A 14,101-nucleotide genomic window follows, 5' to 3' on the forward strand; every position below is an offset into this window, starting at 1 on the left:
CATGACAGTCTAGACTGTTGAATCCTATAGACATTTCTTGATAGCAAAAGCATTATGTGGTCTTGCAGGGTTACCAGCAGAATGATGTAAGTTCTATATTCTTGAGGCCTAGAATCTTGAACAAAAAAGACCTCTATTTACTTGAGCACCTATACTACTTATGGAGAACAAGCAGTAGAATAATTACCGGATTAGAAGAATATTCTGAATACTTAGGTACAATTGTCAAACTTTAAAATGCCGTCCCTGCTGAATGAAAGACAGAGACTCTGCTTGTAACAAACCTCGACAATAGAGAGTGTGGCAATGCCCAGATGCCTTGAAAACAAGGTCAGCCTGCGACACCCCAACTTACACTTGGCAGTACCTCTCAGTTTATCCTTACCCCTGAGCAAGAGAACTCCCAAAGCTGATGCTTCATTTTCTGCTGCAAGGGATGTGGCTTTAAGGGTCTCTTGTTCCCAAGGGTTGCATCCAACTAAGTTCTAATCAGAGTAAACCCATTGAAAATAATGGACTAGCACTGGATGCAGCCTCCAGTTGAGTGGAGGGGTGTTCTGTTTGCCATCCTTGAGGGGACCCCTGGGAAACTAACCAAGCCAAACCTCCTGTCACCTGGAACTGGTGTGTATGCAGTACAATGGATCTGAGTGCTGGATGTGACACAGAGGAATCTCCATCAGACTGGGTGTCTGTTCATAAACCCTCACCTGAGAAATTAGGGTGGTGCCAGTGGGTCCCAGAAAAGCTCTTCATTGTGAGATTTCTGGGGCAATTTGTGGGTTGTTTGGGTCCTGGGTGAGAACCAGGAGGATGAGAGCTTTTTTCTATAAATATTAGTAATTTGTACACATGGTTTTATTGCGTATTTTGTAGCATTTGTTGTTGCTCTTTCAGTTTTCTTTACACAGAATAGAGATAATTTCTATGACAGACCTTAGCTAGATTGCGTATGAACATCAAGACCCACCCAAAAATCCTTGTTGTGAGTACTTTTTGATATATAGGGCCTTTGCAGATGGGCCTTCCTCCCACCAAGCAGAACACTGGACGATCTCCCCCTTTTCAGATCTTAATTGGCTTTTACACTGAAGCTGGGAAATCCCCCTAATCTTCTTTTCTATGTGTGGGCTGCTCAACAGGAGAAGAAGCTCCTTTCGGCACAGCTACAAGAGATGAAAGAGCAGAGCTTGAACCTCTTCCAGAAAAGGGATGAGATTGATGAGTTGGAGGGCTTCCAGCAGCAGGAGCTGGCTAAAGTCAAGCACATGGTGAGTGATCCCAAGGGAGACTCATTTGGGGTAGGGCAACTAGACCCAGCCTAGACCTCTGGGACATAATCCAGGAAGCCCTTGCCTTTATATTCCACTGACCGCCCCCCCCTCCTCACAGCTGGCTTTCCTCTTTTTCTCTCTTATCTACCCTTGGGCTTATTGGACTCTGCCTTCACCCTTTAGTTTATTTACTACATTTATGTTCTACCTCTTTTTCACCGTGGGAATCAAAGGGGAGTACATGGGCAATCTCAAAGTAGGAACATCAGAAGCTTCTCCTGTTTAGCTCAGTATTGTCTACACTTGCCATCAGCAGCTCTCCTGGGTTTTAGGCAGGAGACATTATCAGCCTGTCCTGGAGATGTCAAGGATTGAACATGGGACCTTCTGCATGCAAAACAAATGCTTTTCCACTGATCTATAGTCCTTCCCTTAAGACACAGGGGCATAGGAAGCCATCCTACAACTCCCACCAGCCCCAGCAAGCAGGGCTCAGAGGTCAGGCATGGTGGGAATTACAGTGCAACTACATCTGGATGGCATTAAACTGGCCACCCCTGCCATACTCCAAGGTAGCACTGTACTGAGAAGTTCCCTCTGCCTCTGAGAGCTAGCTGATTGATATGTGGTTTTGTTGTTTGTTTTCTTTAAAACATGCAGCTTTTGAAGAAGGAAGAGTCACTGGCCCAGATGGAGCAGGAATTGGGATCCTCCACACAAGAGCTGCAGCGCACTCGAGAGGAGCTGCAGACCTTTCGCACTTTGTCCTCCCACCAGGCAGCAGAGTTACAGCAATTACGACAGCAGCATGCAGAGCTGGAAGCAGAGAGGTTGGGAAAAGGATGTTCTGTTTAGACCCTCTGGGTGTCTTGTCCTGGACAGGCTTTGTGTGCCTGTAAATTCTTATTTATTTAAAAGCATCTCCTCTTGGCTGCACGAGTTTGGCAATGTGCCCTTTTAGAGAAAACACAAAAACTCAGGGCAGCCAGGGGATAGTAGGTGAAAGACCCATTTGAGAAAATATGGGTACCATTTATTGAGCCATCATGGTGTTATAGTTAGAGTGTTGGACTACAGCCTGGAAAAGCAGGGATCAAATCCCCATTTGGCCCTGAAGTTCAGTGGGCCAGTCAATCACTCTCAGCCTCACCTACCTCACAGGGTTGTAAGGATAAAGTGGGAAGAAGAAGCATGTGACCACCTTGAGCTTCTTTTAGGAAAGGCAGAATCTTTATGTGATAATTTTAAGATATGCCAGCATAAAGGATAATGTTTTCTCCTTGTCCTTCATATATTCTAGACCAGTACTACTCAAAAGTGGTGGTCCAAGGACTAGTGCTGGTCCACGAGCCGTTGGCTGCTGGCCAGTGGCAGCCCCATCACAGCCCAGGTTGGATGGGATGCTTCCGGGACCAAATATGGCACCAGACTCTGGCATGTTAGGAGGGAAAAAATAGCTGGTCCACCACATCAGAGTACTACTCTAGACTATGGACCTTTTGCGTTGAAACCCTGTAGAAGAAATATAAACATAAGCTGATGAGTTTGCATTGTTACTGAGCTATCTTAAGCGTGTTATGTTAATGGCTCACTCTTTGCATCGGTATTGTTTGTTTCATTTTTTAATCTGTATCTTCGAAACAGTTTAATGAACAATTTTTAAAAAGCATTTCTAAAGTGCTTAATGTTTTAAAGATTTCAAAGCGGTGTACAATAGAAAACCAAACAATATCATCAAAACGATGGGGCTGATGGAAGTTGGCATGCCCAGGTTTCTCATGCCTACTCTAAAGGGCAGACCTAAAACCACTTCCATCTCCATAAGACAGGTCATGGGGGCACCATTTCAGAGCAAATGAAATAAAGCTTCCTGTGGTTGCATATGAAACCATTATCTCAGCTTAGACCTAACACACAGAATTGAACTTCTTGCTCAGGGAACCTATGGCCGTCCAGATATTATTGGACTTCCCAAATCTTTTGTTCCTGACCACTAGCCCACTTGGCTAGGCTGATAGAAGTTGGAGTCATAACAATATATGGAGGGCACTGTGTTGGCTATCCCTGATCTCTGGCCTTCAAGTTAAATTTCTCTTCCTCCTTTCATTTCCTCCCCTCACAGGGATGAGCTCATCGATGCAGAGGAGAATGCAGAAAGCAAGATCACAACCCTAGAGCAGCGGAGCCAGGAGCTCCAAGCGTACATTCAGCAACTGTCAGTAGATCTACAAAATGTAAGTGGGAGATTCTCTTCTCTTACCCACATACATCAGATGCTTCTCTTGCAAGCAGAGTGTGTAGTTAAAAGCCTTCCTTTTCCCTTCGAATGAATTGAAGGGTAGTAGAGAAATTAAATAATATTTTTTATTATTTAATTTACATTATCATTAGTTCCGGTAGTAGTACTGTTGTTGTTGTTGTTATTATTATTATTATATCATTTCTATACCACTTTATATTTTTAAGGGGAAAAAATCTCAAAGCAGTTTACAACATGCACTGGAACTACATTAAAACAAGCAATTAAAAACGTAGCAATTAAAACAGTGAAAAGACAGTGAAAACAATAAAATCACAAGTTCAATTCAGGAGAAGTCTTGCCCAAGCAGGTGTGTCTTCAGGAGCCAGCAGAATGCCAACGCTGATGGGAGCATCTCCTATTTCAGCAGCAGGGAGGGCACCTACTAAAAATGTTTTTGTTTCAGCAAACCTACACTGATACATAGAATGTTGACATGTGTTTTAATATGTTTTTTAGCTCATTGTTAATTTTAATTATCTTTAAAATGTTTTTAAACACTGTTCTTAACTTCATTATTGATATCTTATTGTTTAATTATCTTTGTATACCACTTTGAGGGTTGTTTTCTTTAAGCAATCAAGTGGTTTATAACTTTTATGGGGGGAATTCAGTAGGTGTCCAACTAAACTCTACTTAGAGTAGGCCTATTGAAACGAATGACTCTAAGTTAGCCGTGTCCTTTAATTTCAGTTGGCCCACCCTTGAGTAGGACTAAAGTTGTGTACAATCCATTGAAATTGCTTTTTATTTCAATAACTTTTTTCTTTGTTCTTGGGTTTCTTTGCTTTTTCTTTGCATGGCTGCTCTAATTGTTTTTTCCTCCATATTGTCATTGTTAATCTTCTTGAGTCCCATTTGGTAGAAAAGTGGGAAAACCCAATAACTAATAAAGCATATATTTTAGGCTCAAGTATCTGCCACCAGTTGTGAAAAGCGATTGGAAGCACTGCAGCGAGAACACGACTCTCTGAAACAGGAGTGTGAACAGAATAAGCAAAAGGTATGGCCTGGATGTTATCACACTGAGAAAAGGGATAAGCAGACCCCCAGGGTTTGGACATTTCTTCAATGAAGAAGATAATGCTATGTGATGATACAGATATTTCAGCAACCAGAAAAACTGGAATTGATGTGCAGAGATTGTGGGGTCAGCAACCTGGTGCCCAGGGGTGCACAAATCAGTACCTCCTATGGCTCCTGTGAAAGGTCTTAGTAAATATGCCCATCAGAAATCCTCATTGCACAAAAGTGAGAGACTGATTCCTCTCCCTGCTCAGTGCCTGGTTGCAAATGCGCAGCCTCTCCTACATTGATGGGTATGCCCGCTTCAATGTGCCCATGTTTATTTAGAATTCATTGCAGAGCAAACGTATGTCTCTCGACAGATGATTGTTGAGGTGGAGGAGAAAAGCCAACTTGTGGGCCACTTGCAGGAGAAAGTGACCATCCTGGAGAAGCACTTTGAAGGGAATCTCTCTGGTGACGAGCATGTCCAGGAGCTGCTCAGGGAGGTAAATGTGGGGCATTTAGAAGGGGTTGCAAGAGTGCTGTACTGAGGGCATCAGATCTTTTCATGCAGTCCATTGTTTCATCATCCATGAAGATGTTCTTTAGGGCTGGGTACCGGCCTTGTTCCTGCCAACCTAGCAGTTCGAAAGCATGTCAAAGTGCAAGTAGATAAATAGGTACCGCTCTGGTGGGAAGGTAAACAGCGTTTCCGTACGCTGCTCTGGTTCTCCAGAAGCAGCTTAGTCATGCTGGCCACATGACCCGGAAGCTGTACGCCGGCTCCCTCAGCCAATAAAGCGAGATGAGCGCCGCAACCCCAAAGTCGGTCATGACTGGACCTAATGGTCAGGGCTCCCTTTAAATTTATCTTACCAGCCTTGTGGAAGCTGCTGAGCTTTCACACTTCCAGTAAAATGCTGTTTGTAGAGACAAGTGGAACTGGCCACAGATGTTGGCAGTGTGGAGTGCTCCTTTGTAGTGTCTCAGTCAGCTGTGCTCTCCTCTACAGTACTCCCTTCCACCCACTGCTGTCAACCAGTATTCTATTCTTACTGAGCTTGCTCAGTATTCACTGGACCTTTTTGAGGGGTTTGTTTTTCTCCCCATTAGGGTTCCCCCTGCTAAAGATTTTGTTGATGTTCCCCCGAGCCTACTGATACAACTCCCCTTTCACTGAACAAGCAACAACACTCACCACTTGAAAATAATGGAAAGATAATGGAAGGATGGATCTTTTAGATCCTTCCTGCTGCATCATGGGCTAATGATGCTTTCTGGTCAGAGCCTGGCTTTAAGGATTTTGATAGCATGGGCTCAGTTCATTCTGGATGTAGAGCATGGTCTTCTTGCAAATGGGTAACTGAAAGGGTGGGGCTGCCCATTCTGATGGGTCTTAAAACATCAGTCAGATGTGAATTCAGCTTAGCAATGTCATTGTCCTCACTTGGTTTAGGTTTGGCATGGCCCTAATTTTTCTCTTGAGTGAGTAGTGAGTATTTACATGCCACCCAGGAATACTAAATACTGTGAGAAGTTTGGCTGGCATTAGACCAGATTTTTGTTTTATGTCCAAGAGTTGGGAACCTTCAGCTCTCCAGGCGTTTTCTGAACTACAACTCCCATCATCCACAGCCACCGGCTGGGGTTGATGGGCATTATAGTTGACCACTCTGGAGGGCCCAAGGTTTTCTACCACTGTTTTATTTCTTTGCAGTCTTTGCACCCGCCCTTTAGAAAAGTCAGTACTAAGACAGGCTCTGCCCTCAAGGCTCACAATAAAAAAAAGAGACTGCACATGAGAAAAAATGAATGGGAAGGTGGAGGAAGCAAACAAGCTCAAGCACAAGTTATTCAGGTTATTCTTCAGCTTACAGTCAGTGTCAATGGAGGTTCTGCTTGTCTTGCCCTTCGTAAAGAGTAGACCCTTCCTTGAAGCTTTCTCCACCCACGTCACTCAGAACCAGGGGCAGATCTGGTGACAGCATCAAGGCCACGAAGACAGGACAGTTCCTGCTGCACAGTTCTTCCCTCACATAGCTGCCTACTTGACTCAAAAAGAGGCACAAGAACCTGCCTCTTTTTGAGTGAGACTGTTGGTCCATCTGGCTCAGTGCTGTCTACACTGACTGGCAGAGGCTTTCCAGGATTTCCAGCAGGAGTATTTCCCAGCCCTAGCTGGAGATACAATTTGGGATTGAACCTGGGACCTTCTGCAAGGCAGATGCTCTGCCACTAAGCTATGACCCTTTCCCTACTTTTCTGCAGCATTTTCCAATTCTATTACAGTTTTGGCTGCAGACTTTTAATGATGCCATGTAGAAAGCTCTTGCTTAATGATTCTCTGTTTTATTTGCATGGTTGCTCTGTACTTTTATTAATTTATTTGCATTTTTGTCTGTTCTTTTTTCCATTGTATTTTGTTGACTGTTTGGAGGGCCACCAAGTTGTGAGACATCAACACATAAAAGCCATAGTAACAATAATATTAGTAGTCATTGAATTTTCTCCCCTTTCTAGAAAAGTGCTCTGGAACAGAGACTGGAGGAGGCCAGGCAGCAGCTTTCAGCTGCACGGACAAGCCATGCAGAGAGTTTAAGTCTTCTGGAGACTCAGGTACACAGGGCAGGATTGCTTTCTGAAGCCTGGGGTGGTGCTTAGTGGTTGTTGAATTACAGCCCTAATTACTTTCTAGGGTGGGGGGATTCCTCTTGGCTTGGTCAAGCCAGGTACTCAGTTTGGAGGGGCTCTCTTCTCATGGTTTTCAGGACCATTGCTCTGCCCTGGAACGTGTGATGTAGTAGGAATAGAGTTTCTCTGAGCATGTGCTGAGTGCTTTTCCTTGGCTGCTGAGTATCTGCAACCAACCTTTTATATATTTGGAGGAGATGGTTTTCAGGGCAAGCGGCAGCCTTTCCAGGCCACAGCACCTGTTTAATAAAAATAATAATAAATATTTCTGATCTAGGACTTGGTTTCAGGAGGAAGGTGTGAGTGAAGCACATGTTCAGGAAAGGCATGAAGTGCTGTGTGCCCTGGGCTGTACCACTTTGGACTGGTTGAGGGGGCAGGAATCACATCTTTTGAGCGATCCCTCACATAATCACCCCTAAGAACGGGCTGTAGCTCAACAGGAGTGCATCTACATTGAATTTAGAGGGCCCCCAGTTCAGTCCCCAATATCTCCAGGTAAGGCTGGGAAAGCCCCAGTCCTGAAATCCTTGAGACAGAGGCGTAGCAAGGTCAGATGGTACCCAATGCGGAATTTTTTTTGTCATGCCCTCTCCCCACATGGACAGCTCGAGGTAGACTTGGGAGGCTTGGGAGTCAGTGATGATACCTGGGGCAGTCCACCCCCTTGCCCCTGCCCCCCTGCCTAGCCCTGCCTACACCCCTGACTGTAAGGCTCATTGGACGCAGTTGGACTTACTTCTGAGTGAACATATAGGATGGCGCTTGCAAGCTGACCCAAGGGACGTGTTCCTGTAGATCACTCACATCAAGTAAAATGGATGTCTAAGGAACTTACTCCTGAGTAAGGAGTCGACCTTGAAAGCAGCCCAGCTGCCATCCCCAAATCATCCCCCTCCCCCGGCATTTCCCACAAAATTCAGAAATTGAGGGCTTCCACTGAATTGGGTTGGGCCAATTCTGGACCTGAGAGGGTGCAGCCCCAAGTGTGCTTACTCAGAAGTATCCAGCTCGGCTAGCAAGCGTCCTCGCAGTGGGATCCCATGCATGTTTCCTTCCTCACTGAGCATGGCGAGGGTTACTCCCTAGCAAGGCTGCTTGCAGCCACATTCCATATCTTAAGTACACTCGAAACCCTCATGCTAAAACAAGAAATCAGGACTTCGAACCAGACGAGATTACTCAAAAGTTGTTGTTATTATTATTATTATTATTGGCCTGAACGCAATGGGATTTCCTTCCTTGGAAAGAGGCTTGGGGTTGTGGTTGTGGTCATTTGAATGGGACTTGCCCCTAAGAAGGGTTTGAGTATGGGAGAAGGTGGGTTACTCGTGCGTAAAGCCCTTAGTATGACTACTTATGGCCTGAGCCCAAGAGTGTTTATTCTGAAGTAAACCCTGTGTGGATTGGGACTGTCTCCCACATAAATTGGCTGGAAATGGAAGCCATAGGCTGCAATCCGCTCAGATCAATGGTGGGAGGAGAACCGAGGCTCATTCGGCACCAGCGAGTTGGGGACAGGAGACTGTAGGGAAGCTGTTGTAGATATTATCATTATTATTATTTGTAGAAAGTAGTGCTTCTTTGCTGCTCTTTTCGCGCTGCCTGCTCACTCCTGTTTGGAGCAGCCGCCTTCTGCCGGAGCTGCTGCCTGGAACCCCACCAGCTGAAAGTAATTACTGGCCGGTTGGCACCTTGAGTAGCAGACAGAGAAGGCAGCAGTAGCGGCAGCTGTCAATGGCAAGAAATGCCTTCCCGTCCCAAGGATTATCTAGGACTAGGGACGGACGGATACTCAGTTTCTCAAAGTGAGCGCTTTCCTTTTTTAACGAAACAGACCAGGAGACCCCAGTGAAACGGAGCTGCGTGCTGCCTTCACCCCAGTTTATCCAACCATCTCACCCCACCCCTCACCCCATGCAGCTTCCTGGTGCCATTCATAGGTTCATGCTGAGGACTCCCACGCGCGGGAGAAAACTACTTATCCAATAGCAAGCCAACCCACACCTGCCGCTGCATTCCATTTTGAGCCCTTTTGCTCGTGGCTTACTAGACGTGGCGGCGCCTCCACCCCTCTTCTCGTCCTGCAGTCAGTCACTGGAGGAAGCAAAGGGAGTGTTCCCCCTCTCTCTCTCGCACGCACCTCCTCTCGCTCCTTCCCTTCTGGGAGATGCTGTAGCTTCACGCTCATTCACCCAGCTGCGCCGAGAGGAGCCTTTCTGGCGCCATTTCTCGCGCGTGCACATCTACTCGCAAGGTCCTGGTGACAAACAGGGGGTGACATTCGGCACCCTCCGCCTGCCCACGACTCCCAAGCCTACAGCAAGTGGCAAAGCAGCAGCAAAGCACCCCCGCTTTGCCGCTCGCTTTAGGCTTGGGAGCCATGGGGGGGGGGGCGCTGAATGTTGCCCCCCTTCAGGATGGTACCCGGGGTGGTCCGCCTGCCCCCGCGCCCCTTTGCAACACCACTGCCTTGAACACTGCTGCAGTCAGTGCAGATAATGCTGCAGTTGGTAGACTTAGCTTGTTATTTAATTCAGCCATTTATACAGAACTGTGAGGACTAGAACCTTCTTTATTTTCAAGGGAAAGGCCTTAGCTTTGTGGTAGAGTACCTGCCTTGCATGCTGAAGGTCGCAGGTGGTTCAATCCCCATCATCCTCCAGGTAGGGCAGGAAGAAACACTCTTCCTGAAACCCTGGAGAGCCAATCAGGGTAGATGGTACTTAACTAGATGGACCAATGGTCTGATTCTGTATAGGGCACTTCCCATCTCTCTTCTTCTTTTTCTCCTTCTTCTCCTCCTCCTTCTTCATATACTGCCCTATACCTGCAGGTCTTAGGGCAGTTTACAAAATAAAAGCAGAATATAAAACCACAAAATATGTAATCAAAATAAAAACAACAATCCAGTAACACCCCCAACACTTTTTAAAAGGGCATATGATGTCAATCAAATCAACCAAAGGCTTGGTTTAAAAGGAACGTTGTTGCCTGGTGCCTAAAGGTGTATAATGAAGGCATCAGGCATTTTATTTATTTTTATATCTATCTCTATATCTTTACGTAATTTTATACTGGATTTTGTGGTTTTATGGGGGTGAGGGGAGAGGGCTGTTTAGGTCATAATAAACATTACTTCACTTGCTTCAAAATGTGGCCCCTCTGGATTTGGGGTCCCCTCCTGCTTGTGCTGCTGAGTGAGGGCTTGGACCTCCACCCCAAAGTCCCACTGTACCACTGTAGCAGCGCTGCTGGCCCTATATTCTGTTGTGGTCCTTGGTGGAGGGCGGGAGACCCACAACATTCAAGCGTGGGCTCCTTCATGGTACAGCCAGTGAAAGCTGCACCCTGCAGTTCTCCTGGCTTTGAGTCATTGGTCCTGTCTGTTGCCTCCTAGATTGACAAACTGAACTGCCAGTTGGCTGAAAGGCAGGTGTGCCTAAGAGTAAGAGAGGAACTTGTGCAGAGCCTCCAGGAAAGTAGTTCATCACAGGTAGGGGCCATCATGCCAGCTGGTCTATATCTCTTTCCTCTTCCCCAAATTGGGAGGCAGGCTGGCTGGGGTGGTGTGTGCATAGAATCATAGAACTGTAGAGTCAGAAGGGATCCAGATGGTCATCTGCTCCAACCTTTTGCAAAGCAAGAATCTCAACCAAAGCATCCATGACAGATGACTGTCCATCCTTTGCTTTAAAACCTCCAAGGAAGAAGAATCCACCACCTTCCAAAGGAGTTCGTTCTGCTGCTGAACGGCTCTTACTGTCAGAAAGTTCTTCCTGACGTTTAGTTGGAAACTCCTTTATTGAATCCATTGGTTCAGATCCTACATTCCAGAGCAGGAGAAAACAAGTTTGCTCTGTCTTCCATGTGATAGCCCTTTAGATATTTGAAGATGTCTATCATATCGCCTCTCAGGTCTCCTCTTAGCCAGGCTAAATATACCCAACTTCCTCAACCATTCCTCATAAGGCTTGGTTTCCAAACCTTAGATCATCTTGGTCACCCTCCTCTACACACGTTCCAGTTTGTCAATATCCTTCTTAAATTATGGTACACAGAAACTGGACACAGCACTTCAGGTGTGGTTTGACCCAGACAAAATAGAGCAGTACTATGACTTCCCTTGACCTGGACACTATACTTCTGCTGATGCAGCCTAGAATAGCATTAGCTTTTTCCCCTGCTGCATCTCACTGCTGACTCAAGTTGAGCTTGTGCTCCGATAAGACCCTTAGGGCCTTTTCATACATACTTCTAGTAAGCCAGGTGTCTCCCTAATTTTTTTATTTAAAGATTTTCTTGCTTTACAAAAGTACATGCATTCTCTCTTTTTTTCAGGTTGTACAAGTCTTTCTTACAAATCAGTTACATTTGTTGTGAGACATTTGTGTTGAGTACAGTATAAGGTTGGGGAAGAAGAGGGGAGAGAGGAGGGCTAGGGTGGTGAGGCTTATATTATTTTGTATAGTGTTTGTGTGGGGGTTTGTGTCAGTGTCAACTGGGTAGGTTCTCTTTCTATTTGTTTATTACATTTCCTTGGTAGTGAGTGGTATTGGGGGGCAGGGTGTGGTTGGTTGTCTGTGGTTGTCTGCAGTGGGGTTTGTTGGCATTTATGGGGAGGGGAGGGTTTGTTGGGTCAGATAAGCCATATTGATTCATATGTTATCAGTGGATTCTTGTCGTTGTCTCATTGGGCTGTGTATGTGATAAAGGGGAGCCATACTGGGGTGAAGGTGTCCTCTTCCATATGCCCCCATGTCAGTTTCAGTTTATTGGATAGCTTTTCTAGTAAGGCCATTTCCCATACAATTTGATACTATTGGCCCATGTTTACTCCTGACAGGTCTCTCCAGTGTCTGGCTATGAGGCTTCTGGCTGCTGAGAGTAGGTGGGTTATAAGTTCGGCATAATGTGAGTGGACATTATGATCTTAGAAGATGTTCAGTAGGGCCAGTTCTTGGGTGAGTTCTAATACCTGTTTAGTTATTTTGCATATCTCTTGTAGGACTGCTGTCCAGAAGGGTTGGATTTTAGGGCATTCCCACCACATGTGGAGGTATGTGCCTGTGAAGGTGCAGCTTCTTCAGCATCTTGCTGAGGTTCCTGGGTGTATCAGCACTAGTTTCCATGGTGTTAAGTACCACCTGTAGGTGAGTTTCAGAGTGAGTTTCATTCTTTTGGCTGGTATGGACTTAAAGGGAAGTTTAGACTACAGTCTAGTCCATTGGGTGAGGTTAATTTCATAGCCTGTGTTGAGCTCCCATTGTTCTTTGATTGTGCCAAGAGGGGTTGTGGGATTTTGGACCAGTATTTTGTATATTGTGGATACCATCCCATTGCCGTGTCCCTCTGCTGTTGGGAGAAGGTTTTCGAAGGTGGTCAAGGGCCTAGTGGCTGCTTATTTTACTGCTGGATTGTTTAAGAGGGCAAGTAATTGGTGGTGTGTTAGCCAAGGTATTTGGGTGTCTCCTAGTTTGTCTTGTATTTCTTGTGTTGGTATGGGTTTGTTGTTTTTGTAGAAGTCTTTTAAACAGTGTAGGCCTTTGGCTTGCCAAGTTTTTATCTGGATGTTTTGTGCTGCATGTTGGAATAGTAGGTGAGTGCAGATGGGGATAATCTGCCTAGTTCGTTTTAGAGATATGGGTACGCTGTTGCAAGGATGTTTTTGATTGAGTCTCTCTCCAAGTGAACCCATTTTTTTTGTCTTGTCTTCTAGAATATGCAGGATTATGTGGCATACATGGTTGGTGATGTAATTTGATTCTGTGTTGGGGATTCCCCATCCTCCTCCTGAGGAGGGGAGGTTCAGGTATTTGGGGCTTATTCTTGGCTATTTGTGTGAGAAAATAAACAAGTGTAGTTTTTTCTGCCACTTCTGAAGATGGGTTGGGGGAATCCAGATTGGGAGGGTTTGGAATAAATAGGTTAGTTTTGGGAAGGTGATCATTTTGATCGGGGGTAGGCAACCTAAGACCCGGGGGCCGGATGTGGCCCAATCGCCTTCTCAATCCGGCCCATGGACGGTCCAGGAATCAACGTATTTTTACATGAGTAGAATGCGTCCTTTTATTTAAAATTCATCTCTGGGTTATTTGTGGGGCATAGGAATTCATTTTGTTTTGTTTTTCAAAATATAGTCCGGCCCACCACATGGTCTGATGGACGGTGGACCGGCCCACGGCTGAAAAAGGTTGCTGACCCCTGATTTTGATCATTGCTATTTTGTCTGAGAGGGTGAAACTGGTGTTGTTCCATTTCCTCAATTCTCTGTTGATTTGTCGCCACAGCTGCTTGTAATTGTAGAGGTATAGTTTGTTGAGGTCTTTGGTTATTTGAACCCCTAGGTACCTGAATTTGATGCAGCAGAATTTTATCTTTGTAATGTTGGTGAATTCCTTTTGGGTATGCGGGTGGGAGGTGGTAGTGTTGAAGCACATAGCCTCAGATTTTGCAAAGTTTACTTGTAGGGCCAACACCATTGTGAATGTGTTGAGTTCTTTACTTAGGGTGGTTGTTGTGTTTATGGGGTCTGGTGTTATGACCATCAGGTCGTCTGCTAAGAGCCTTAGTTTGTAGGTTTTACCTTTTATTTCCATACCCTTGGCACCTGGGGCTGCTCGCAGTAGGATTGTTAGGGTTTCCAGGACCAGGATGAATAGGAAGGGAGACAGTGGGAGTCCTTCTTTAATGCGTCTTTAGATTGCTTTAGTATTGGAGTCCATATTGTTAATTCTGCATTTTGCTGAGGTTTGGGAGTACATTTGTTTGAGGGGTTGTAGGAAGTTGGGGCCAAATTTCATGTTAGTTAATACTGCTAATATCTATT

At 45.5% G+C, this 14,101-nt stretch overlaps 1 protein-coding gene across 11 annotated transcripts in view; it reads left to right on the top strand.

The window, feature by feature from the left end:
• Positions 1–14,101, top strand: part of GOLGA1 (golgin A1) — a 40,563-nt gene that overhangs the window by 8,736 nt on the left and 17,726 nt on the right. For 5 of the 11 annotated variants that reach the window (XM_083596665.1, XM_083596666.1, XM_083596662.1 and 2 more), the window contains 6 exons: positions 1,143–1,271; positions 1,935–2,104; positions 3,397–3,508; positions 4,481–4,576; positions 4,962–5,087; positions 7,102–7,197. In XM_083596665.1, coding sequence (XP_083452791.1) covers positions 1,143–1,271; positions 1,935–2,104; positions 3,397–3,508; positions 4,481–4,576; positions 4,962–5,087; positions 7,102–7,197 — 729 coding nt within the window. Of the gene's footprint in view, positions 1–1,142; positions 1,272–1,934; positions 2,105–3,396; positions 3,509–4,480; positions 4,577–4,961; positions 5,088–7,101; positions 7,198–10,672; positions 10,769–14,101 lie in introns of all 11 variants that reach the window. The other 6 variants (XM_083596661.1, XM_083596664.1, XM_083596670.1 and 3 more) reach the window with 2 other exon arrangements.

Source organism: Podarcis filfolensis (genome assembly GCF_964270895.1).
Source record: "Podarcis filfolensis genome assembly, chromosome: Z".
Classification (NCBI taxonomy): Eukaryota; Metazoa; Chordata; class Lepidosauria; order Squamata; family Lacertidae; genus Podarcis; species Podarcis filfolensis.